This window comes from Fonsecaea multimorphosa, assembly GCF_000836435.1.
Source record: "Fonsecaea multimorphosa CBS 102226 unplaced genomic scaffold supercont1.6, whole genome shotgun sequence".
Taxonomy (NCBI): Eukaryota; Fungi; Ascomycota; class Eurotiomycetes; order Chaetothyriales; family Herpotrichiellaceae; genus Fonsecaea; species Fonsecaea multimorphosa.
The window spans coordinates 87,412-109,977 of record NW_015971640.1 but is presented as its reverse complement, the minus strand read 5'-3'; the positions used below and the strand labels follow the sequence as shown (position 1 = coordinate 109,977).

General features: G+C 52.9%; 8 protein-coding genes across 8 annotated transcripts; 3 read left to right on the top strand and 5 right to left on the bottom strand.

The window, feature by feature from the left end:
• Positions 1 to 95: 95 nt before the first annotated feature.
• Positions 96 to 1,587, top strand: Z520_03776 (uncharacterized protein; the record flags this gene model as incomplete). Its single annotated transcript, XM_016774286.1, has 3 exons — positions 96 to 991; positions 1,086 to 1,343; positions 1,422 to 1,587. The coding sequence occupies 3 exons, from the start codon at positions 96 to 98 to the stop codon at positions 1,585 to 1,587; spliced, it is 1,320 nt and encodes a 439-aa protein (XP_016634213.1).
• Positions 1,588 to 2,123: 536 nt separating this feature from the next.
• On the bottom strand, positions 2,124 to 3,733 carry Z520_03775 (uncharacterized protein; the record flags this gene model as incomplete). The annotated part of the gene is made up of 3 exons (XM_016774285.1): positions 2,124 to 2,623; positions 2,687 to 2,978; positions 3,041 to 3,733. The coding sequence occupies 3 exons, from the start codon at positions 3,731 to 3,733 to the stop codon at positions 2,124 to 2,126; spliced, it is 1,485 nt and encodes a 494-aa protein (XP_016634212.1).
• A 2,041-nt stretch (positions 3,734 to 5,774) lies between these two features.
• Z520_03774 (uncharacterized protein) lies at positions 5,775 to 6,931 on the bottom strand (the record flags this gene model as incomplete). The annotated part of the gene is made up of 2 exons (XM_016774284.1): positions 5,775 to 6,478; positions 6,535 to 6,931. 2 exons carry the CDS (start codon positions 6,929 to 6,931, stop codon positions 5,775 to 5,777), a joined length of 1,101 nt encoding a protein of 366 aa, XP_016634211.1.
• A 1,137-nt stretch (positions 6,932 to 8,068) lies between these two features.
• Z520_03773 (uncharacterized protein) lies at positions 8,069 to 9,187 on the bottom strand (the record flags this gene model as incomplete). Its single annotated transcript, XM_016774283.1, has 2 exons — positions 8,069 to 9,002; positions 9,051 to 9,187. The coding sequence occupies 2 exons, from the start codon at positions 9,185 to 9,187 to the stop codon at positions 8,069 to 8,071; spliced, it is 1,071 nt and encodes a 356-aa protein (XP_016634210.1).
• Positions 9,188 to 10,143: 956 nt separating this feature from the next.
• Positions 10,144 to 10,546, bottom strand: Z520_03772 (uncharacterized protein; the record flags this gene model as incomplete). Its single annotated transcript, XM_016774282.1, has 2 exons — positions 10,144 to 10,422; positions 10,493 to 10,546. 2 exons carry the CDS (start codon positions 10,544 to 10,546, stop codon positions 10,144 to 10,146), a joined length of 333 nt encoding a protein of 110 aa, XP_016634209.1.
• A 2,437-nt stretch (positions 10,547 to 12,983) lies between these two features.
• Z520_03771 (uncharacterized protein) lies at positions 12,984 to 14,297 on the bottom strand (the record flags this gene model as incomplete). The annotated part of the gene is made up of 1 exon (XM_016774281.1): positions 12,984 to 14,297. One exon carries the CDS (start codon positions 14,295 to 14,297, stop codon positions 12,984 to 12,986), a length of 1,314 nt encoding a protein of 437 aa, XP_016634208.1.
• A 254-nt stretch (positions 14,298 to 14,551) lies between these two features.
• On the top strand, positions 14,552 to 16,830 carry Z520_03770 (uncharacterized protein; the record flags this gene model as incomplete). The annotated part of the gene is made up of 4 exons (XM_016774280.1): positions 14,552 to 14,574; positions 14,622 to 14,949; positions 15,007 to 15,506; positions 15,558 to 16,830. 4 exons carry the CDS (start codon positions 14,552 to 14,554, stop codon positions 16,828 to 16,830), a joined length of 2,124 nt encoding a protein of 707 aa, XP_016634207.1.
• Positions 16,831 to 17,885: 1,055 nt separating this feature from the next.
• On the top strand, positions 17,886 to 21,617 carry Z520_03769 (uncharacterized protein; the record flags this gene model as incomplete). The annotated part of the gene is made up of 6 exons (XM_016774279.1): positions 17,886 to 17,913; positions 18,016 to 18,199; positions 18,250 to 21,191; positions 21,241 to 21,342; positions 21,394 to 21,411; positions 21,463 to 21,617. 6 exons carry the CDS (start codon positions 17,886 to 17,888, stop codon positions 21,615 to 21,617), a joined length of 3,429 nt encoding a protein of 1,142 aa, XP_016634206.1.
• Between the last annotated feature and the right edge of the window lie 949 nt (positions 21,618 to 22,566).

The following is a 22,566-nucleotide window of genomic DNA, read 5'->3' as shown; positions in this document are numbered from 1 at the left end:
ACTTCTACGAATACAAGAGATAACCTTCGATACCTAGGTATCTTCACTTCGAAACATTTAGACGACTCGTCTCTAGACCTATCTGCCCTTCCAAAATGAGTGACCCTCGGATCCCCAAGCTCTATCACCGCAGCACTCCTCACTGGATGCAAGAACAGCGCGACTCCTTCTGGTCGCTGAATGAGGGCAAAGTAGCCCCATTCAATACGCGGCCAGACAAGCTGGAAGCGCGTGCCGAAGAGTCTCTGTCCATCAATGGACGATTGTATGCTCAGAGCAATGCTGGCAACAGCTGGACTCACCTGGCCAACCGGCAGGCCTTTTTCCGGCACCGACTAATTCCGCATCAGCTCGTCGATGTCAACGAGCGAGACACTACCACGACATTGTTTGGCCACAAGGTCTCTGCCCCAATTGGATTTGCCCCCATCGGCATCAACAAGATCTACCATCCCAAGGGCGAGCTCCCCGTTGCAAAAGTCGCGGGCCAACTTCGCTTGCCCTATGCCCTCAGCACGGCCGGATCGAGCACGATCGAAGATGTTGCTGCCTCCAACGACGCCGGTCGCCAAATGCCCGACGCAGTCCACGTCGAAGGCGCAGACAACGATTCCCCCGTCCGATTTTTCCAACTCTATCTGCCCCATGACGACGAGCTGGCTGTCTCCCTGCTGAAGAGAGCAGTCGACAATGGCTATACGGCATGTATCCTCACGACCGACACCTGGCAACTGGGCTGGCGCCATGACGATGTCGCAACCTCCAATTACGCCTTCTACCGCGGCATCGGGGCGGACCTAGGACTCGCAGACCCGGTATTCCAGAAACGCATGGAAGAGGCCGGGATCGACCCGAAGAAGCAACCCGAGGAGGCTGGTGCAATGTGGATCGACAATGTCTGGCACGGACGCGCCTTCAGCTGGGAGAAGATCCCTTGGTTGATCAAGACGTGGAAGGAGTTGAGTGGCGGAAAGCCGTTTTGTATCAAAGGGTTAGTTCTGTGCCATTGGATTGATGCCCCACCATCCCATCAGAATTTTTGACCAGCGTCTCTAACTTTTGATATTCTTTGTCGAATCCCACAGCATCCAATCCGTCGCCGATGCCCAACACTGCGTGGACTTGGGTGTGGACGGTATCGTTGTTTCCAACCATGCGGGCCGCCAAGTGGACGGGGCAATTGCCAGCCTTGACGCGCTCGAGAACATCATCAACGCTGGCATCGGCGAGAAACTGACCGTCATGTTTGACTCGGGCGTGAGAGGCGCCTCGGATGTCATCAAGGCATTGTGTCTGGGCGCGAAATTCGTCTGGGTAGGTCGCATGTGGATCTATGGGCTGAGGTACGTTAATACTTCCCACCAACTGCCGAATCCTCGTCGAGTTGTTGCCAGCCTATACTCACAGTTCGAAAACAACAGCATTATGGGCGAAGAAGGGGTCCGCCACGTCATGAAATCTCTCCTCGCTGAATTCGACATCTCCATGCTCACGGCCGGAATCCGCAATGTCGGGGAGATGCAGAAGGACCGTCTCGAAAGCTACCCCAAGGGATATACATTGATTGCAGATAAAGCCAAGCTTTAGACGTAGTGACACTTGCACGGGAAAACTGTGAGGCGTGTTGGGATTGAGGATTTAGAGTAGAACCGCTTCTCGGCGGATTAATGTGATATTCTTTCGCTCTCTCCCCTTCGGATATGGTCCTCACTATACTCACTATATGGCTGCTCGCATTGCAGCGGCCTCGCGCTCTTGAGCCATCGAACCGCCGCAGGTCCGTCTTGATGGACAAAAGACGTCTTCGCATCCTGTCCAAACGAAGGCCCGGTTTCGCACCCCAAACCAGACGGTCCCAGTCGAAGCATTCCTCAAAGGCATTTTTGGGGACTCGCCCCAGTCCTTGAAGTCAGGCAAACCCTCGGCGAGTGGTTAACCTAAAGAGGAGCCGTTTGGCCTTGCTCATTAGAAGCCTTTGCTTCCCTTCATTCCAGCATTAATCGGTTCGTATTTTCCTCCATGGGATCACGTCACAAAATCCAAGACTCGCTTCCTCGTAGCCGTCCATATCCAACTCAACATCTCAAGGGATCCAGCTCTGTCCCAGATAATCCGTCGTACACTCAATCTTTCCAATCCCACACCTGTTTCAAGAAGGAGCTCATACTGACCTTCTTGGCCTTCATCTCAACCATCCACGGGTGCTCGAGCATTCGCCATGGTGTGGCTCGCCTGGGGGGCTCCTTCTCCAAACAGCATTCGACGAAGTACTTGAACATGTCGCTCCACTTGATGCCGTTCTCGGGCTCATCTTTTAACCTCGGAATCGGCTGGGCCACAATATATGTGAGCAGATCAATCAGGCCCGCACGAGGTTGCATTTCCGTCCCATCGGCGGGGAAAGGGAAGCGATGCTGGGCAACTTCCAACAGTGTCACACCCAAAGACCACACGTCGGAGGTGATGGTATAGGACTGCCCCTGTATCCTTTCGGGAGCCATGTAGTAGGATGTGCCAATGAAGGTATTGGCGTCACCTTTTGTGCCGAATTCGCCGGAAACACCAAAGTCGCAGAGCTTGACCTGCCCGTTGCGGCAGAGAAGGATGTTAGAGGGCTTGATGTCTACATTGCACCATGTCAGTAAGTCTCCAAAGAAAGTCCGAGTGCCGCGTTTCTGTGGCTTACCTCTGTGTATGATCTTCCTACTGTTGAGATATGTGAGACCATGCAACACGCCTTCCGCGATCTTGCCCAGGACCTTTTCTCCCGTTCTGCCGCCCAGTTTCTTGACCTCGCGGTATATGCTGTCCAGGCTGCCACCCTCGCAGAACTCCATTGCTATTGATATCGTGCTGGAGGATTTGTCCATGAAAGCGCCGTAGTATTGGCAGATATATTCGGACGTGCAGTTCTTGTTGAATTTGAGTTCACGAAGGATCTGCTTTTTCACGTCCGGGTCGGGGCTGGTTGTGATAATCTGTGCGAGGAGTCAATATTAGAGACAGCTGTCTCGACAGAATCTGGTGAATACAGACATACCTTGAGAGCGAAAATTGTCTTGCCGCCTTCCAGCATGCACCGTGTCACCGCACCTCCGGCACCTTCACCCAGAGAACCCAATTCGATGATTTTCTTCTGTTCACTCGCTGCACCCCAGCCTTCGTCGTCCAGGTCTTCCACATCAAGCGGTCGGCCCTTCTCGATTGCCAGTTTCTCAAAGTCCACTGACAATCCACCCATACTTGATTCTCTTTCCATCGAGGTCCCGCCGATGCTAGCCTCTGAGTAGATCGAACTTATCGCCGAGGATGGATCAGGCGTCCCAGTTTGCCTGCCATGCATGGCGAAGGAGAGGGCAGAATATGTGGACGACGAAGCAGATCCGGGAACGCTGGCGGCATGGAAACTATCCCCCCTAGGCCTGCTGATGGCTTCATTTCCTGTCACTGCGGATATATTCAGTGGTTGTATCTGTGGTCTTAAACTGGCTCCTCCTTCTTGTACTGAGCCCAGACTTCCCATAGGTGTTGCAAGAGATAATTTTGGTGGCCCCTTTGCTCCAGATGCCGCGAGGCTGAAGCGGGGGACTTCAGCAGCGGGTTCTCCTTCTCCGGCCACAGGTCGTTGGTTGGGGGAAGGGGGGATTCCCAGTGTCAAACGAGGGGTCCGGCTACCGCTTGAGCTTCGAGCACCAGGAACAGGTGGCCGAAGAAGCGGCACCGGGGAAGACATGATTTGATAAAGGGTGCGCTCAGCTTCGGTTGGAAGGATGATGATGTGTGGGAAATGGCAGAGCTTTCCAGTCCACCGGCAGGATTTCCTTGATTTTGTATAGCTCTCTCTTTCTATAAGCAGGCTCGACAGAGTTCAAGTTCGGGGGCAAGAGGGGTTATGGAAGTGGTCGTGGCGGAATCCTGCAGCGGGTGGGAGGCAAATCTCGTCGTGTTCTGTTGCCCGTTGCACGACGGTGCAGTCGAGGTTCGGACGCAGGCGCCAAGTTCAATTGTGCCTTGCACGCCGAATGCCTTTTTGATGGCGACACCAGATCGGAGGTAATATAGTGCCTCAAGCTGCCCGGCTCGGCCAAGAAAAGGCAAGGCTGGGTTGCAGGCGGCTTGTTGGATAGTAGATGTTGTGTTATTAGTGCATGAGAGCAATCACGCGCGTGGAGGATTCGAAAAAGTACAAAGTAAACGGATGTGCATTTGGTTTTGCTGACTGCCCACGCCGGCCACAACCAGACCCTTGAGGCCACGAGGACGACGGGGTCGACGTCAAGCGTGGTTTGCCGGACGAGGGCCAAGTCACCCCAAAGTCACCCCCGTTTGGAGATGGTGGATGGTTGATCTGCAACGGGCGGCTACCTGAAACGCCTGGGTACGAGATGCACAGTACCAGCTCAGCAGAGAGCTGGACTGGGGCGACTTGTTGGGTTGGAGGTTGGACAAGGTCGTCTGATGAAGAGAGAAATTATAACGCACGCTCGCAATCTAGCAGTTCACGACACAAATGACTGAGCCACGAGGTAACCTTTGGCTTGTCTTCCACATAAGACGGAGTCGAGATACCACACGCTGCACTCCGATTCTCTTTCCAGCTGTCCTTCTGTGGGCGTGTCTGGACTGGCCTGCATCTGACAGCCCGCAGCTTAAGGCAACGAATACCAGGCCTGGAAGCAGGTCCCTTACGTCGCCCTTGGTCCCCGTTATCGTTGCTGTACTCGTAGGGGCTGGTGGACATTTTCGGACCCCATTACTCCGACCTTTGTCAATGGATTGGCTACCGAAACAGTTTAAACCACCAGGGGTTCTGAAGCGCCTGGGGCAGAAGGATGCTGCGGTAGTGGCAGCCGCAGCATTCGGGCATCAGCAGGAACTTTGACGCAACCTCATTTGACCCCGCCTAGCCTATCGTGAGAGGAGCTGCTGGTGATTCACATACCGCCCCTCGGATGCTGACTTGTCTCATCCCGCCTGTCAGAGGCTGTGAACATGCGGTGACCAATCTACGAGTCACTGGCCCCGGGCAAATCAAGACTGCAGTTGGGTGGATTTCGGATCCAAGTCTTGCAAATTAAGCGAGGTTTGCACGAAAAGTTTTCTTCGTTGGGTTCATTCGAACTACGGAGACGGAGAGTGAGGCCCGTCGTCCTCGGGTCTGATACGCTCATTCTTTTCGACCGGCACGAGTTGTGTTATGTAGGTGCTCACCAATTATCCTCTTCTGCACCAGCCAAGGGCCCTAGGCAAGTGTTTGGTCGTAACCTCTTGATAAGCCACGGGCAACCCATTTCGAAGGCCGTCTCCTCCGCCGCTATTTTCCCACCTAGTGTCTATCTTTCCTTCGCCTTGGAGAATCCAGCCTCCGACAGTACGGTTCTGGTGTTGAGGTTGAAAATGGAGAACAGCGGTGGGGGAAAGGGATGAGCATTTTGGAGTCGGGAATCGATTTGCATTGGTGTTGGGTAGTTGCAGAACATTAAATAAGGATCGGTGGATGGAGCTCGTCACGTCCAAGCTCGAGATCAGGTCATCATTCGTCAAAAAAGTCTCGCGCCCCAGGCGAGAGGTAAGGTATCATAGCTTCGTCAATGTCGCTTTGCGCAAGACACCATCTATCCGACGCCGAAGAAGGAAAAAACAATGCCGTATGCTTTTTTAGTCGAACTGTCATTTCGTCGAGTCTGGAGGCGGGACATATTTGGACGCAGGATTTCAAGGAGCGTGGGGGAAAGATTTGTTGTTGTGTTCTGAGCCATGGCAGCATTGGCACATCATTCGGACGAAACCTGCTGTCTGCGGCCCTTCTCTGCCTCGAGGTTTTCGTAGAGGAGGTACAAGGCACGTTCGTTGGCACTGGCGCTTCCCATGATGGTGAACATCCTCTCGCCTGTGTCGTCGTGGGGTGCTTTAGCGATGGAAATGCGGGCTCCAGAGCTCTTGCGGATCTCACTGATCTTTGCTCCTCCTCTTCCGATGATACAGCCGACCATATCGGCGGGGATGCTGATATTCTGGGTTTGGACTTCTTCTCCGTCTTCAGTGACCATGGGGATACCTCCTCCTCGTGGTGCGTCGGCGCTGCGGTTATACGTACGCGTCTCACTAAAATCCGCGCCGTTACCAGTGCGATTGTAGGACCGACCGCCACCAAAGCTGGCGCCGCCAGACATGCCACCAGTGCCGACCGCAGGAGGGAGCGGACCAGACCCAACTTGGACCCGAACAGCTGGATTGTAAAGGACCGTCCCAGTGCCACGCTGCCAGTCATCGACCAAGCATTTGCCAATCTCCCAGACAGCCTTGTCGATACCTTCGGGGGTGCCTTGGACCTCGACTATACGCTCGGTGGATTGCGGCAACATCTCTTTCTGGGCAACCATGCGAACTCCCGACACGTCCTGGATATGCTTGATCTTCAGTCCTTGTCGGCCAATGATGGTGCCCATCTGATTGTGGGAAATGAGAAGACGGATGGCTGGAAGAGGGAAGTTAGCCAAGCTCGAAGAATAAGGAATTGTAGAGAATGCTTACGATGCGTGCCATTATTCTGGATAACGCCACCCATGCCCATCTGTGGTGCGCCTTCAAGCAGACCCTTGGCCACGAGCGCATATGCTTTTGCGATGCCTGAGAGAGGGCCAGTGACGGTCAAAACGCGATCGTGGACACCCTGGACAACTTTGCTGACACCAGCTTTGACCCCAGTCTCTTCTCGTAAATCAGCAACATTCTTTCCCGCTTTGCCGATGATGACACCAGCTTCCTTGGTTGATACAATAGCACGTAGGGTCAATTGTGATTGCGCGTATTCCTCTTCGGTCTTTGGCGTGTCGTTCTGTGGATCTCCCACATTAAGCTGGGACAGAGAGTCGGCGACACCAGGTTCGTCGACATGGTTCGCAGAGGCAACAGACTCAGCAGAGGCCATCGTGGAGTCGATCAGAAGGAGTGTCGGAGGTGAAGATGATAGCGAATTTAGTCGGTGCAACGGCCGGACGTGGGGGGACGACTGCAGATCGGCAAAGGTGCGAGCAGGGAGATCCAACTAAGCAGGTGAGAGGTGAGCCTAGACGCGGTGCACCGCGGGGATGGAAGGAGAAGGGAGGAGAAGAGAGAGGAGTACGACGAGGTACGAGGATGGAGAGGATGAGGTAGAGAAGAGGGCGAGGATGGGGTGCGAGAGGCGAGGCAGAGGGCGATTCGAGATGCAGTGGGTGGTGTTGTTGTTGAGGATGCAGCCAGTTCTGAGAAACAAACGAAACAGTGGAAAAACTAGAGGCTGCAAAGCACAACTCGTTCGGCGGCGAATGTGCAGTGGCAGTGAAGAGCAGCGAAGGAGGGGTCGTCTCTCGACTCTCATAGGCCAGCCGGCCACTGGCACGGCAACAGCAAGCTCCAGCTCGAGTCACAGCTCCTCCTCTTCCTCCTCCTGCTGCTGCTGCTCCAGCCCTCGGGTTTGGGCTGGGCCTTCCCAATTCCAACTGCCTGGATGGCATAATATTATTGCTCTCCCATCTGCAGCTGAGCTTCAAAGCACTACTGCGTGTTTTCCCTCCATCTCTACCTACCAAACGCTGTGAACTAATTCCCCTTTGCCGATCACACAAACCAAATCCATCCCCTCAGCCCAGAGAGCCAAGTCTCCTTGAGTCGCCTTCTCAGACCGAGTCAAGCCGACCTGTGCTTTGACTGACCGCCTGATTGTACAGCCTGTGCCAGCCCCCTGGACATACCGTCTAACTGTACATCATGTCAGAGGTACGAGGTATTACTCGAGCTTTTATAATAAATCTTGTCTTACCGCGTATGCGGGGAGAAACGTCTCTGACCCACCACGACGCTTGCGGCCACGATGTCAATACATATTTCCCCGTTGTACCTGGATCTGGTTGACCTTGGTACTAGGTAACATGGGGAGTCCTGGGAGGTCTAAAGGTTGAGATCCAGTCTGCATTAGCAAGAGCTATTCCCGAGAACTGCAATATCTTGTGAACCCCTGCGTGTTTGGAAACAGAAGGTAAGTAAGTACTCGGTACCTAGGTACTAGGCATGTATTCTGGGCCGCTCATTTATCTGCCTCAAAAACCACCTTTTGAACTCTCATGTTGTTGAACTCATCATACCACTTGACCGCTTCCGAAAGAGGCTTGATATTGTCGGTCATGAAGTCCAGCTGGTCCTGTTTCTTTGCAAGTACGTCCAAGGCTTCCTCGAAGAGACTTCGAACCGGACACCTGCCCATCTGAATCCTCAAGTTCTTTCCATAAGCCTGGTTGCCTGTCCATGGAATCTCTCCGTTATGGACGCCAATGCTGGAGATGTTGCCCCACGGCCTTAGAAGCTCAAAGGCCATGCCTAATGCACTGCTGTGACCTACCAGCTCGATTGCCGTATCTGCTCCCCGCCCTTCTGAGAGTTCCAGCACCCGCTTCTTCAAGCCTTCCATGTCCTTTTGGTAATTCCAGGGTTCCGCGCCGAGCTTTCTCGCCTGCTCTAAACGAGCCTCCACGCCGTCGATGGCTAGGATAGCCTTGGGTTTGTACTCGAGCGCGCAGACAAGCGAACAGAGACCGACTGGTCCACATCCAATGAGGAGCACGACGCTCTGCGATATCACTTCCTGGTCCAACCCCCGAAATGCATTGGCAGCGGCAAAATACCCTGTCGGGAAGATGTCGGCCATCAGCACAAGCTTATTCTCCTCAATTGTCGCTGGAGCCTTGAGGATCGTGCTGTCTGCGAGCGGGATTCGACAGTATTCTGCTTGTCCACCGTCGAGGGTCGCGGATCCGAAAAGTTGGCTCTTCTCGCAACGCGATGAGAACCCTCTCTTGCAGTAGAAGCATTCTCCACAGTTGGTGGTAAAGGGTGTGACAATCTTGTCTCCTTTTTTGACCGATTTGACGTCGGAACCCGTCTGAACAACCTCCCCGGTAAACTCGTGGCCCATGACGAAGCCGGTGGCCGATGGCTGATGGCCTCGAAAGACATGAAGCTCACTGCTCACCCGTCAGTACAAGCAAGAACAGCAGAGATTGGTTGCATACCTCCCACAAAGTGCAGTGTATCTGACTTTGACAATGATGTCTTTGGGATCTTGGATCTTGGGAATGGGTCTATCCTCAACAGCAATTTGCAGTTTGCCCTTGAAGACAACCGCCTTCATCGTCTCCTTTGAAGTCATGATCTGCTACGCTTTGATCTCGGCTTCTTTACTTCTCAATGGTTCCTGAGTAAGGTGGGTCTCGACTGGCAGAGCACGACGATGATCTATGGAGCGTTTCAGCTCGTTTTATATGATGGACGAAATGTTGTAAAGCGCGACACCTATGTAAGTCCTGCGGCCTCGGGCGGAGAAGCGCTTCTTGGATATTGTCATTTATTTGCAGATTACCAACAGGGTGTATATTCCCACCCCGGCGGGTCGCATGGCGGGGGATATCGTGGGCGGATCAAAGGTGGGCTGACACGCAATAGCGAACTTTCCAGCACCCGGTGGACCAGCCATCGGTGTTAAATACCTGGATCTTCTCGAGCATTAGAGGTTGTGGCGACTCAGATGAATGCAACGTCTGCTTGCCAATGTCTTGAGTATGGCTGGATAAAAGTTTGGATAGAGAAAAAGATTGGACAGCGGAAGAGAGGCTGCTCGAGCAGGCCCAGGCATCCAATAGGAGGGTCGAAAACAGCTTCCGAATGTGCATCCCATATGGCATTGTCGGACAGGGATAGATTCCTCTCTCACCGAAGACGCGAATCGAATTCCGCCGGAAAGGATTTGATATCTTCAACAGGACGACTGCTCGCCAATTTCTAGAGCGATGGACTTACAGTATCTAGAATAAACAAGGTGGGAAGTCGGCGGGATTGCCCGATCGCAAAGACTCTGTCCCACTTTCGGATGAGCCCTCGCGGCGCATCGCGGCGCAGCGCAGCGGTATCGCTCGTTCATTACTCTGGTTGACCTCCTTTATACCAAATCCAGAGGCCCGAACGCTTGCTTCCGTGTTCACATTAACAAGAAAGTTGACTCCAACGGTGCCACGAGGCACAAATATCAGAGAACTCCAGTGCCTTCCAAGGTTTCTTCCAATGCCCCCATCCAAGATGCTCCCCGTCACGGATAGCCTGACCCTGCTTTCAAGTCACCGTGCAGAGCAACTCGCTTTCCAGTATGAATTTTCCCTCCTTGTACTTTTCGGCAGCCTCGTATGCCTTGTCATATTTCCAACCCACCGTCTCATCGCACTGCTTGCACTTGATATCCCTCACAATGTGTCTACCAGTGGTCATGTTGCGTTCCATGGCTTCGGCCTGCTTGATATTGACAACGGTGGAGAACAGGAAGGCTTTTCCATGTTGGCCTCGGAAATTTCGCGAAATGATGTCGTCGAAGTCGGCGAGGTGCGTTTTGCAGTTCTGCAGTAAGGCCCATGACCGCCTCCATTAGCAAGAGGAATATGGGGATGTTCAACGGGGAAGGGTATACCTTGCAGCCAAATATTTTAGCAGAATTGAGGTAGACGTTGTACGCAAGACCCATTTTGTTCAGAACGGGCCTCGGCCTCTGGCTACAACTTCAATGCTGTTGAAGCCAGAGAGCGTTGTTCCACGTCTCCGTCACCAGACTGCAGTCTTTCTGCTGTTCGCTGAATACCCGTCAAAGATCTTCCCACACCGTCCCTTGTTTTTTGGTGTACTCGACAATCTTCTTGTAGCCCGAGACCACTTGGTCGATGGTAGCCTCGTGATCGACGGGGGAGATGGTCAAGTGGATGTCGTCGGTAGGAGGCCTGAGAGAAGAGTGGGAGCGTGGGAAACGCTAGGATCACACACCGAGAGGCTCGTGACAGGTCTGAGGAACTGAACCGTGCAACCGGAGAATGGAGAACAGCCACCGCAGTGAAAAAGGCTGTGTCAAATATCCTCGTATAGCTCAATCTAGCCAGGAGGATGATGGAAGGCAGGCAGCCACGGTGTTTGGTAGAAGACGGAAGTCGATGCTGGTGTTTAGAAATGATGCGGCTTGGACCGCGATCCCATGCCAGTGTTCAACTCGGGCCTTGGTCGTTCGTTCCAGCCCCACCGCCTAGGTACCTTACCTCATACTCAAGTAAGTGTTCAGAACGTCGAACACCCTAGTCCGCTGAAGCTTGTAAAAATAGGAATTATAGTCCTTTCTTCTAGAAGCATATCCTTTAATCAATAAAGCAGCCCACCAAGTCGCATATGACATGCTGTTCAATCCGTGTCGGCGGAGCATTCATCACTTCTGCTCTCCTTGTGGAGAATATCGGTACTCGGACTTCAGCGTTGGGAAGCCGTCGAGCCGTCAAGGGCTGTTTATCGATAGCGGCTGGACTTCGGCTAGCAGAGATGCGACGGCGTGGGAAAGCAACGCTGTAGTGGCAGTGCACTAGGTAGAAAAAAGGAATTACATTTGCAACGGTTCAGATATACCAAAAGAGCAACCAGGTCGCATCATCTGAGTCTCCCTGTGTCACTAAGAAGCAACATTACTTCTACCATTTTGTTCTTCCCGGTGACAGTGGTCATCTTCGTGAACACATTAGGCTTCAGATGTCGCAGTCGCAGTCGCAGTCGCGGCCGCGCCCTCTTTTCAATGAAGTGGTTCATTGTTACCACGACGCGGCGAAGTGACAATGTTCACTGCTGCGGGTGAGGTGAGTGAAAAATGGCAAGCAAGGAGACAAACCGCGTGCTTCAGTGCTTGCTGTGAGGGAAACGCAGCTGCCTTTAAAATTTCACTTTCTCATCGCCATCCGATTCACCACCTATTTTCATTGTGCCGAAAACAGCCTCGCTGTTTGACTCTGTTTGACTCTGTTTGCTTCTTCAATTCAAAGCTCTTCCCTTACAACACTGTAAGAGTCCAATTCTAATAAAGATCTAGCCGGCATGGCTTGGTTTTTGTCTCGCAGTTTTTGCCAAAGTCTATGCGAAGCGCTCACTTCTCAGACAATGGTGTGGTCTCTCCCTGATGGAGACTGTTGGTTTTGTCCCCTTCCAAGGACTGAACCATCGGTGCAGAGCAACATAGAATCTCAGGTCACCTCAAGTCCTTCATCGCTCCAAGCCACCTCCTCGATACCTTCGCCGACCCAGCCCCATGGGCAGGAATCACGACACCGGAACGTCAGGGTCGATCTGAGTGAGGTTTGGTTTCCACAAGCGGTCTGCTCACTTGGCCCCCCTGTCCTAAGACTTCGATCTGATAGCATGCTAGAGTCATACTGCCACTTCCGGCCCCAAGGTGCTGTCAACCTTCGAATGCCTTCCAGCTTGGATCCTGACCCTCATTTTCAAAAACGTTTCCTGCAAAGCAAATATTGTCAGCCTTGCGCTCACCTCCAAGACCATGGCGGCGCATGTTGCACCCTTCATGAAACAGGCTCAATGGACTTGTCCCGGGGACCACGAGACCTACATCACATTGATGTCGAGACTTTCGTCGTGGATGCCTGAGAACTTCCGCTTCTGCCATCACTGTCTGCAATACCGTCCAGCAATCAACTTCAAGTCTCCTGCAGCCTGGTCGTCGAACGGGCCGGATGCTCAGTCTGGTTCAACCACAGAGCAAGACATAGAGTACGATGAGAGCGGGAGAGAGCAGCGAGAACATCTCTTCAGGGGTATTTCGATTCGGATCTGTTTCGACTGCCACAGAACGATGGATTCCAGCAGTCGTGTCAGCAGTCCTTGCCCGTGCGGCGACGAACCCGAGTCGTATTATAGCTGTGACGGGTGCGAGGCTTTCCATTGGACACAGGATGAGACGAGGGTAGAGTCCGCCAGGTACGAACTTGATGAGCCGTGCTCCGCTGGATCCGGGCCCTGCCACATTTGGGAACAGGATGAGTGTTGCGAGTAATATGTCCGTCTGAGAACTCGAATCAGAATGTCCAAGTCGGCCGAAGCGGAAACCGGGTTCTCGTACACCATTGAGACAAGGTTCGTGCTCAACGGTGTCCGAGCAAATTCTTGTACGAATACCAGAAGTCGAAGCAGTCCTTGTGACCCCAGTGTGCGACCCAAAACTCGCCGAAAATGTCATCGGCGTCGACATCAACATCCATCAATCTCTCTGTGCGCTTCAATCCACAGAGTGCGCATTGCTTTGACAGGTCAGGAGGGTTCGTCTGTTTTAATGTCTTGATGGGAGGAGTGGAAGACAGTCTCATCCGGAATGGAGAAACTTGGGCTTGAGTGAGGATGCTGTTAAATTCATGGAGGTAGCTTGACCAATCTCGAACCATTTCTTCAGTGTCTCGCTCTTCTTTGGTGGTCTCACTCTTGTTCACTGCTGCTAGTTTCATTCCACCACTCTTGCCTGATTGACCGATCCTCACACTCTGGGCTAGAACGGTATCCCTCTTCCACCGCAGAGTCCTGCCTGCTACTATGCGGCTAGCGACTCGATAGACGAGCAGCACTTGCGACGCTAGCTCCGGTTTTGACAACACACTGTCAACATTACTTTGATGGACGAACTCAAAGACAGATGAGAGCAATTGCAAAAGCGAGGACGGGGGTGGGACATTGTTCGGCCTCTCAAATGCCAACGTCTCAACACCGGATGGAGAAGCGACCTCCGCAGCTGTGCCTTTGATTGACGCAGGTGGCTCTGGGTGAGCAGCGTGCTGCATTGAGGCAAGCACACTATCTTCGACAGGCTCCCATTCATCATCAGACCGCTGAGCGGTCTCTTCCGCGACCGAAGGAGGCAGCGGTTGAGTTTCAGTCTTTTCAAAGTCGCCCCATTCATCATCCCACGAAGGCTGTCCGCTAGTATCCGTGCTTTTCGGGCGACTTTGGGTATGCTGGACATCTAAAGTCCGGGGAGTTTTGATTTCTGGATGCGATGGTTTGTGAAGCACATCAATGGCATCCGCAGATCCAGCATCTAAAAGTGCCAGGCTAGCCGTCTCGGTAGATATAAGTGGCTCGTCCCCGAAAGAGTTATCCTGTCTAGTATTGCTCACGTTATTCGCGTAGTCGCCTGCCGTCTCAAAGTCGCCAAATTCATCTCCGGAATCAGCTTGTTCGGCATCAAAGAGGACATCGCTCCCAGCCGTACCTCGTCTCCAGAGGGGCGAAGGCACCTTTTGTTGCTGGTTTGCTTGAGCGGCTCTTGTAACCACAGTTGGGCTCTGAATGTTGGTGGTTGTCACGCGATGGGCAGGAGTCGTCGCACATGCCTTGACATTGCTCGTCTCTTCTGGCTTTGGTGGCGTCTCCTCCGCGATAAATGCCGCATACAAATCGGCAGACATTGTGCCACCAATACAGGCTGTAGCCAGCGCAGAGTGACTGGTAGCGACGACGTTTGAAGAGGGTTGGGGTGTAGAAATCATGCTGGCGAATCAGCCAGTTTCGAGATGCCAAGCATCCAAAACATCACACCTGTCACTTACAAGGCCCAACTCTGAACTCATGACTTCCATGTGCGACGGACTTGGTTACCGGCCGGTCTCGAATCTACCCTCTACCCTTCAGTTCACTTCTTCGCTGGATATGACCGGCGGTCATGCGAAACTTTGCAGATATACGGTAAGTTCGATGTCTGGGGCATGTCGCGGTTACTCAACTGAATCTAGGCGTCGGTGGGCTTCGCTGTTCAGTACCTCGATCGGAGTCGACTTGAGACAGGCTGTAAGAGACGGTGAAGGCTTCGATCCATGTGAAGATGGATTGCGATCCGTCTCTTGGAAGGTACGAGACGAGCACGGCTCCTCAAAGATATCATATGCCAACGTCAATCTGCAGGCTTTCCTTCTTTACGGACCCTTAAGCCAGGGTTCGTGGTCCAAGAAGTTGGCGGAGTCTCGGTCCGCATACGTCTCTCTACGAGATCACTTCTTGCGCTTCATAGAACACCCCAATGATCTTCACTCGTCTGCAGATCCATTGGCGGACGATGAAAATGTACGTGGCTGTATCTCTTGGAAAAACTTCATGAGTCTGACGTCTGACGAAGCGAAGTCTCCCTGGGCAAGTCTGCGGCAGGACGAGATCAGTAGGGAGGAGATATTCCAGGATGTAACACGATGCATGCAGGACAATTACTTCTTCCGTGAACCCACCACTCAGAAGAGGCTGCTCGACATCCTCTTCATTTACGCAAAGCTGAATCCGGATATTGGCTACCGACAAGGCATGCATGAGCTGTTGGCGCCTATCGTCTGGGTTGTCCAGCAAGATGCCGTGGATCCAACCACTATCCCAGATAGTGACAAAGACGCCGAAGATATGGACTTCCTGACGGAGGTGTTAGACGGCAAATTTGTGGAGCACGACTCATTCAACTTGTTCTGCGCCTTAATGCAGACCGCGAAAGCATTCTACGAAGTTGGTGAGAACCGCGACTCGTCACCCATCATTGCAAGAAGTAAAAGAATCCACGATGATATTCTGAGTACCATTGATCCAGAACTGGCCCTCCACTTACATGTGCTCGGCATTCTTCCCCAGATCTATTCCATGTGAGTCGTCTTCCTTCCATCGCGTGGAATACAATCCCTGACAGGGTGCAGCCGCTGGATTCGGCTGCTCTTCGGGCGAGAGTTCGAGTTCAAGGATGTCCTCAGGGTTTGGGATGTTCTTTTTGCCGAGAACTTGAGATCTGATATCGTCGATTTGACCTGCGTTGCAATGCTGTTGAGATCTCGTTGGTCACTGATTGAAGCGGACTACACCGCCGCCATCACCGCACTGACTCATTATACTCTGCCCAATTCCGCTGAGGACCCCCGGTCCCTGGTCAGAGATGCTGTCTTCTTGGAGAAGAACCGAGACAGCGAAGCGGGCGGAATAGTCATCGCGCGATATTCTGGCAGGTGGCCGAAGCGAACAGAAGCCCAGAGCAGTAGAAGTTCGTCGGCCATCAGAGCAACCGGGCCCGCTCAACACCGGCAGTCACCAAGCGCATCTCCAGGACGGTTCGCTTCGCCGCAGAGACAGCTCGAGGGGCTATTCCGAGAAGTCACAGGCAATCTACAAAGACGGACCGAAGGGTGGGATGTATCGAAAGCCGTTAGAAGCGCGGTGGGGGAGGTACGACGTAATATGAACCACTACCAATCATCACACCAGCGGCACTCCAGCCTTGATACACCTCCGTTAGTCGGTCCGGAGCAGAAACGGCCAGAAGGAGAAGTTGGAGATCTTACACAGATTGTGAAACAGAAAATGGAATCGCTCCAGGAGAGGAATGTGGTGCTGAGCAAAATGCTCGATGATGCTTTGGACTCGTTGAGGGCGATCAAGTTGTCTGCTCCTTCTGGAGTTGGAGAGGCAGAACAGGACCTGAATATTTGCCTCGCCAAGATCCAATTTGTCTCTGTCTATCTGTCCAATCCAGACATTCCCATTCCGAAGGAACAAAAGGTCCACGACTCAAAGAGCCCCACGAAAACAATCGACTCATCTGCGCACAAGCCAGACGAGGCTGTTAGGGGCGAGCAGGACAATGAAGATGGCATGAAGCCGGGGTCACGAACCCCAGAGCCATCCCAAGACGCCAGGAGCGGAAAGGGTGGTGGAGTCACAAACAAGGCCTTGCCACGGCCATCGCTGATGGATTCATCATTTTCGTTTATGCTCGGGGAAAATCGACACCGATCCAGTTTTGTCAGTTCTGTTGCCGACTTACCAGAACAGAGAAGGGAGAGCGAGTCCAAAACCAGACTTAACAAAAGGGCAGCTGAGACCAAAACGCAGCAGGAGCGTGGGGATTCAGGGAGCGAGGATGAAGGCTTTACCTTGACTAAGATCCAAGGACAGGCTGAGTGGAAGAGCGAACGCTAATGCAGGACACGATCGAATATTGTGTAACATGAGTATACGAGCGATGCGTTAGACGACAACAAGGCGCTGTAGGTAGAGCCGTCCATCGGCCACGCGCTGGGTGTTTGTCCTTTGGTACCTGGATAGTGTCCAGCGTTCTTGGAGCACCTACTGACTCCAACCTTGTAGCGAATGGACCAACAAGCAGTGATTGTGATCCTTGGGGTGGTCTCGAATACTTACCACATCTTTGTGCAGTGGTGGTTGCAAATAGAACATTACCTAGCACCCCTTAGGTAGGTGTCATTGCATGGCGATTAAAAAGTATGCTGTATCTTAACATGGCCGGCCAAGTGATTCGGGGTCCTAGATTTACGCAAGTCCTCTATTAGGTACCTAGGTAGGTTGTGACCAGGCAGTGGCCGTTTTGATTGCGGTTGAAAGTGTGACTCCCGTAGGCCAGAAGTCTTCATTTTCGCGTGCCGTTGGGATGCTAGTGAGATGGCGAGCTAGGGCGTGAGGCTGCCCAGATCTCTCGGCAAACACGCCTACGACCAGCCCACCAGCCCGACTTCCTTTCAAGCGGGCCCCAGTCAAGGGTTGGTAGAGGCACGTTATTCAAAGCGAAACTGCTTAGGCCACTAGCTGGACCAATCGCCACTGACGGCACATCTGCGCCTACAGTGCTGCGCAGCTTCAACAACGACTCACCTTTCCACCGTCTCCTCCCAACTCGCGAACCTGCATAATAGCCGATGACCTCTTGATCGACGATTCGTATTTCCCGTCCTGGGATCGCCACGACTCATCAACCTCACCTTCGAACCCCGAGTTCCAGTCTTGACCCCGTTGCTGTCCGTCTTTGCCGTTCCGGCTCTGCTCCCTCAAAAAAAGTGCTCGACTCAAACTTCGGAGACAGTCAATTGTTTTCCTACCCTCATTTCCCCCACTCGATCTTATACTCATCACTGTCCACTTTCGCTGAGAGATGTGTACCTCCAAGCTGGCACTGTGATACAGGCATTGGATCGGCCGGCCAGGCGGCCAGACGACGAATCAGAGTGCTAATAATCAGCATGACACGAAATGGACTGGATATTCACGGTATGCATTGAGCCCGTGGCTCTGCTGGGAAAGTCCTGGCAATACTCGCAAATTGTTTGAGCGACCAGCATGGCTTAGACATGTATTGACATTTCTGCGAAGGAGACACCACCCCGCCACTTTCCCCCCTCCTCGCCGTACCCGGGGGAGATCAGTCACTGCGAATCCCCAAGAACAAGAGCACTGGAAATCTCTACCCCGTTAGGTACGATGCACCGGCATTGTCTCAGAGAACGCGGTTCTCCTTTGACGCGGGGACCGCTCAAGAGATGAACAACCTGAAAAGGTGGGTGTATACACTGTCCGTGCAAGATTGGGGGATTGACAAACGCCTAGGGCTGCTCGTGTCGACCATGATGGCTTGGGTAGGTCTGGGCTTCGACGAATCAGACGACAAGGGCCGTCACTACGGACGCCGACGCTGATCTTGGAATCTGGGGAGTTCGTTGCTCCTGTGCTTCATCACTCCAAGACTGCGCCAATATCGGGCTCATCCAGCAGGTCCGTCTCAATCGGTCATATGATGAGCGGACCATCCTCTCCTGTGATAGAAGATCTCCATCGGTTTCCGTCCGAATCCCTCCACTCGTTCTCTTTTGCCAAACAATCCGAAGAGATCCTGCACAGCAGACAGAACATCCTCCAGAAGTCGATCGACTTTGTGAGAGACCGTTCCGCATGGGCCGCGAACCCAGCACTGGCTGACGCGCAAGCGCGAGTTAGTGGAGATCCGGAGCTTCAAGGCATGATGGACCTGCTCAAGAAGGCCAACATCATCCCCCCCATCGACACAAGCGCCACGAGATCTAAGGCGGTTGGGCTGGGGCCACTCACCGGTCCAGCTCATGTCGACGGACGCAATGTCTTCGAAAAGAGCTTCAGCCAGGAGCTAGAGAATGCCGAACAAGCGATTGCGAGCCCTGATCTGGAGGAAGCAATGGAAGGACGAAAATATTCAATAGACGAAGATATGTCGCCGAACGAACCTGGTCTTGAAATGCAGATACCGCCAACCAGATCAGGCTCAATAGACGCGCCACGCCGGACCGGGCTCAAGAGAACCTACACTGATGTGCACTCTGCATCTCTCCAGCAGAAGCTTATAGAAGCTCTCGCACAGCCATACTCCGTCGATGACAACAATACTGTGCAGAGCGCCGTGTATACATCTTCAATAGCAGGTGTTCCTGCCACGCCTACCACCGGAAATGCCTCGTCCGTTCATACCCACAGCAGCAAGTGGTCGCCTGCGCACCAGGCTGTTTTCCGCACAACAGCTGACGCTCCTTGGACGATCCTAGCAGCCAATGATCTGGCTTGCCTGATTTTTGGAGTGACACGAGCAGAACTCCGGTCTTTGAGTATCCTTGGTATTATACAGGAAGAAAGAAGGCAATGGTTGGAGACGAGACTGTCGCGACCTGAAGAAGTTCAGGAACCGAAGTCCCCGCCCCCTCCAAAGAGTGAAGCGAGGAGTACTAGCCTCTCATTGGTAGGGTCAAGAAGCGGTATTACAGCTCGGCTACTTAGTAAAGCTCCCTCTCGAGCTAACAAAACTTCAGAAAGAGCAAGGACGGACGATGGCTCTGGCGGCCACTATAGCCCCAAGCCTAAAAACCACCCGTCAAACAAATCTAGGGGCGTCCTGCTTTGCGGAGACATCGTGCCCATTCAGAGACGAGATGGCAGCAAGGGCGCCGCCAGTTTTTGGGTTATGGAAAAGCGTGGTGGTCTCATCTGGGTGATCGAGGAGATCACCGAAGATGTCGCATACCTCGATATTGACCATTCGGGCGAGGTGAAAAGCGCTCATGGTGAACTCCTCGCCATCTGGGGCCGATCTGACCTCGACGGCATACACCTCAAGTCTCTCCTTCCAAAATTCCCCTTGGATGCACTGGACTCCCACGACAAACATTATATAGGATATTTCACAGCGGAAACCGCTGAACATGTCCAGGTTCCCACCACCGTAGAGGTGTCGCCTACGGGAGACCAGCTCCGGGTCTCCAGTTTGCCACACATAGCCGGGGTCATGGTCTTGGATCCAGATTCTCTCAAAATCACGAGCTCGAACAGCATATTCTCCGCGGCGCTGTTTGGTCATCCGAAGCTCGATGGTTTACACATCGCCAACCTGATTCCCAGCTTCGAGGATGTTTTGAGCATTTTAAAGCAGGATGATGGTGTCGATCTCGTCGATGGGATTGTCGTACCAGAACACAGTTTTCGTCGGGCGCGAACCATTCTCTCCCTCCGAGAAGGGAAAGGAAATCCTGCTCACATATTCTTGCGGCCGTGTGGTGTTCCCGCTAGACACCGAGATGGATCGGACATCATGGTCGATATTCAGATGAGAGTCATCCGCAGTGAGACCGTCTTCCCCATGTCAGACGAGGCAGTGATCGAGGAAAAGGATGAGTCCCGTGCGGAATCAAGTGTTGCGGTGGCAGAGCTCGTCTACGCACTCTGGATCATATATTCCCGCAATATTCATGGTGTGGCAGTCGGCCCAAGCGATCACGACCATTTGACGCATGAGCGCCCCCTGTCGCCACCATCGCAACCGGAACCACCGCTAACTCTTCCCTCCCCACCCCCAGTGCCTTCAGACAGATCTGGAGACAGCTCTCAGCTGTCGCTTGTGGCTGACCAATCCGATGAGACAGAATCCATCACCATGGATGAGCCGCTTGAACATCCACCTCCCCACATGACATATATTTCTCACAAGAAAAAGACTATTGATGACTTTATAATCTTAGAAGAGATGGGCTCCGGAGCATACGGCCAGGTCAAGCTTGTCAGGTATAAAAAGGGCCAGTCGAGGAAGATGGTTTTGAAGTATGTGACCAAGAAGCGCATCCTGGTCGACACCTGGACCAGAGATCGCAGGTTGGGTACCGTTCCGTTGGAGATCCACGTCCTAGATTACCTTCGTCGAGATGGGCTCCGACACCCCAATATCGTGGAGATGATTGACTTCTTTGAGGATGACATCAATTATTACATCGAAATGCTTCCTCATGGTATTCCCGGGATGGACCTGTTCGACTACATCGAGCTGAGGACGAATATGACCGAGGCCGAGAGTCGGAACATCTTTCGCCAGGTCGTGGATGCCATTCACCATCTTCATACCAAGGCTCTTGTGGTGCATCGAGACATCAAGGACGAGAATGTTGTTTTGGATGGCGAAGGGCGAATCAAATTGATTGACTTTGGTAGCGCGGCGTACATCAAAAATGGGCCATTTGACGTGTTTGTGGGAACTATAGGTGAGTGCAACCAGGATCCTTGTGATGTTTGCCCTTCTAACATGTGCAGACTATGCCGCTCCAGAAGTTCTTCATGGAAAGCCCTATGGCGGCAAGGAACAAGACGTATGGGCATTGGGCATATTGTTATATACAATTGCGTATAAAGAAAGTGAGTCAAGCCTCTTCCTCATCGAGACGTGCATGACTAATATGGCGCAAGATCCCTTTTATAATTTAGGTGAGCCGCGGCACCGTAGAACCAAATTGCTTGCAGACTGACTTGTGGCAGACGAAATCCTCGATCACCCGCTGCGGGTACCGTTCTTGCCATATTCTGAGGAGTGTCTAGAGCTCATTCGCAAGATGCTGGACCGAGACGTGGACAGGCGTATCACCATTGAAGAAGTGCTTGATGACCCTTGGCTTGAAGAAGATGATGACTGAAATGATTGGGCGATCTTTGGAAACTTTTATGTGCTATATGTGCCAAATGAACAGATTTACGGCCAAAAGACAAAAGGAATGGTTGCACCGAGGCTTTGCCGGCAGAGAACAACCGTCTCGACGAATGGACCAGCTAGTTTTGGAAGCTTGGAGTATGGATGGAGCAGATGCGAGAATATGAATGGGCTTGCCGAGCACGAGCAACAGCCGCATACGGCCCAAGGGGGTCAATTCTCGGAGCGAGGAGGCCGCGCCTCTACGCGGAGAGGTGAAAGTCCGGTCGAGAACAAGCTGCCCAGGGTCAATGAAGCATGGATGTCATGGCGCGCACATTGCGTACGGAGGTCCAAGGCGCGTGCCTCGCTTGGACGCAGCAACGATTGACTTTCAACCCCGAACTGTGGAGAGGACTCCGCAGCCGAGTTCAACCTTTCTGTCTAGAGGGTGGTTGTCCCTCGGTAGAGACTTAGTACCTCTTGGACTAGAGATTCAGAAGCGACGTGGAGCCCTTGAATCCATATTCTTCAAAATTCCGTGTTTAGTTCCGCTGTGTGTTCCTTGGAGTGAGTTTTCTGCAGGGCCAGCAACACTCAGTCCATGAAAATTCCCCACGCGTCCAATCACTTGGACTCTAGAGTCTGCAGTGTCCGCGTGGGTCTGTAAGGACTGGGAAGAAGTTTAGTGGTTCCTGCCTTCCAGGGAGGGCAAACGCCCGTGTAGCATCCGAAGCACATTCAGCCGAATTTTGAGAGCTGGGGAACGGGAGTGCGACTGCGGGGATATGGCGTTGAGAAGGTGATCCATAGAGAGGAGAGGGCTGTTGGATGTGCCTTCGCTCAAATCTGGAGCTTCTCCAGTTCCCCATTGCCGTTGGTGTCAAGACTATGCTGCTCCTAAAGGGCATTAAATCCCCAGCCCGCATGGGGAGTGGCTGGTCTTGGAGTACCTG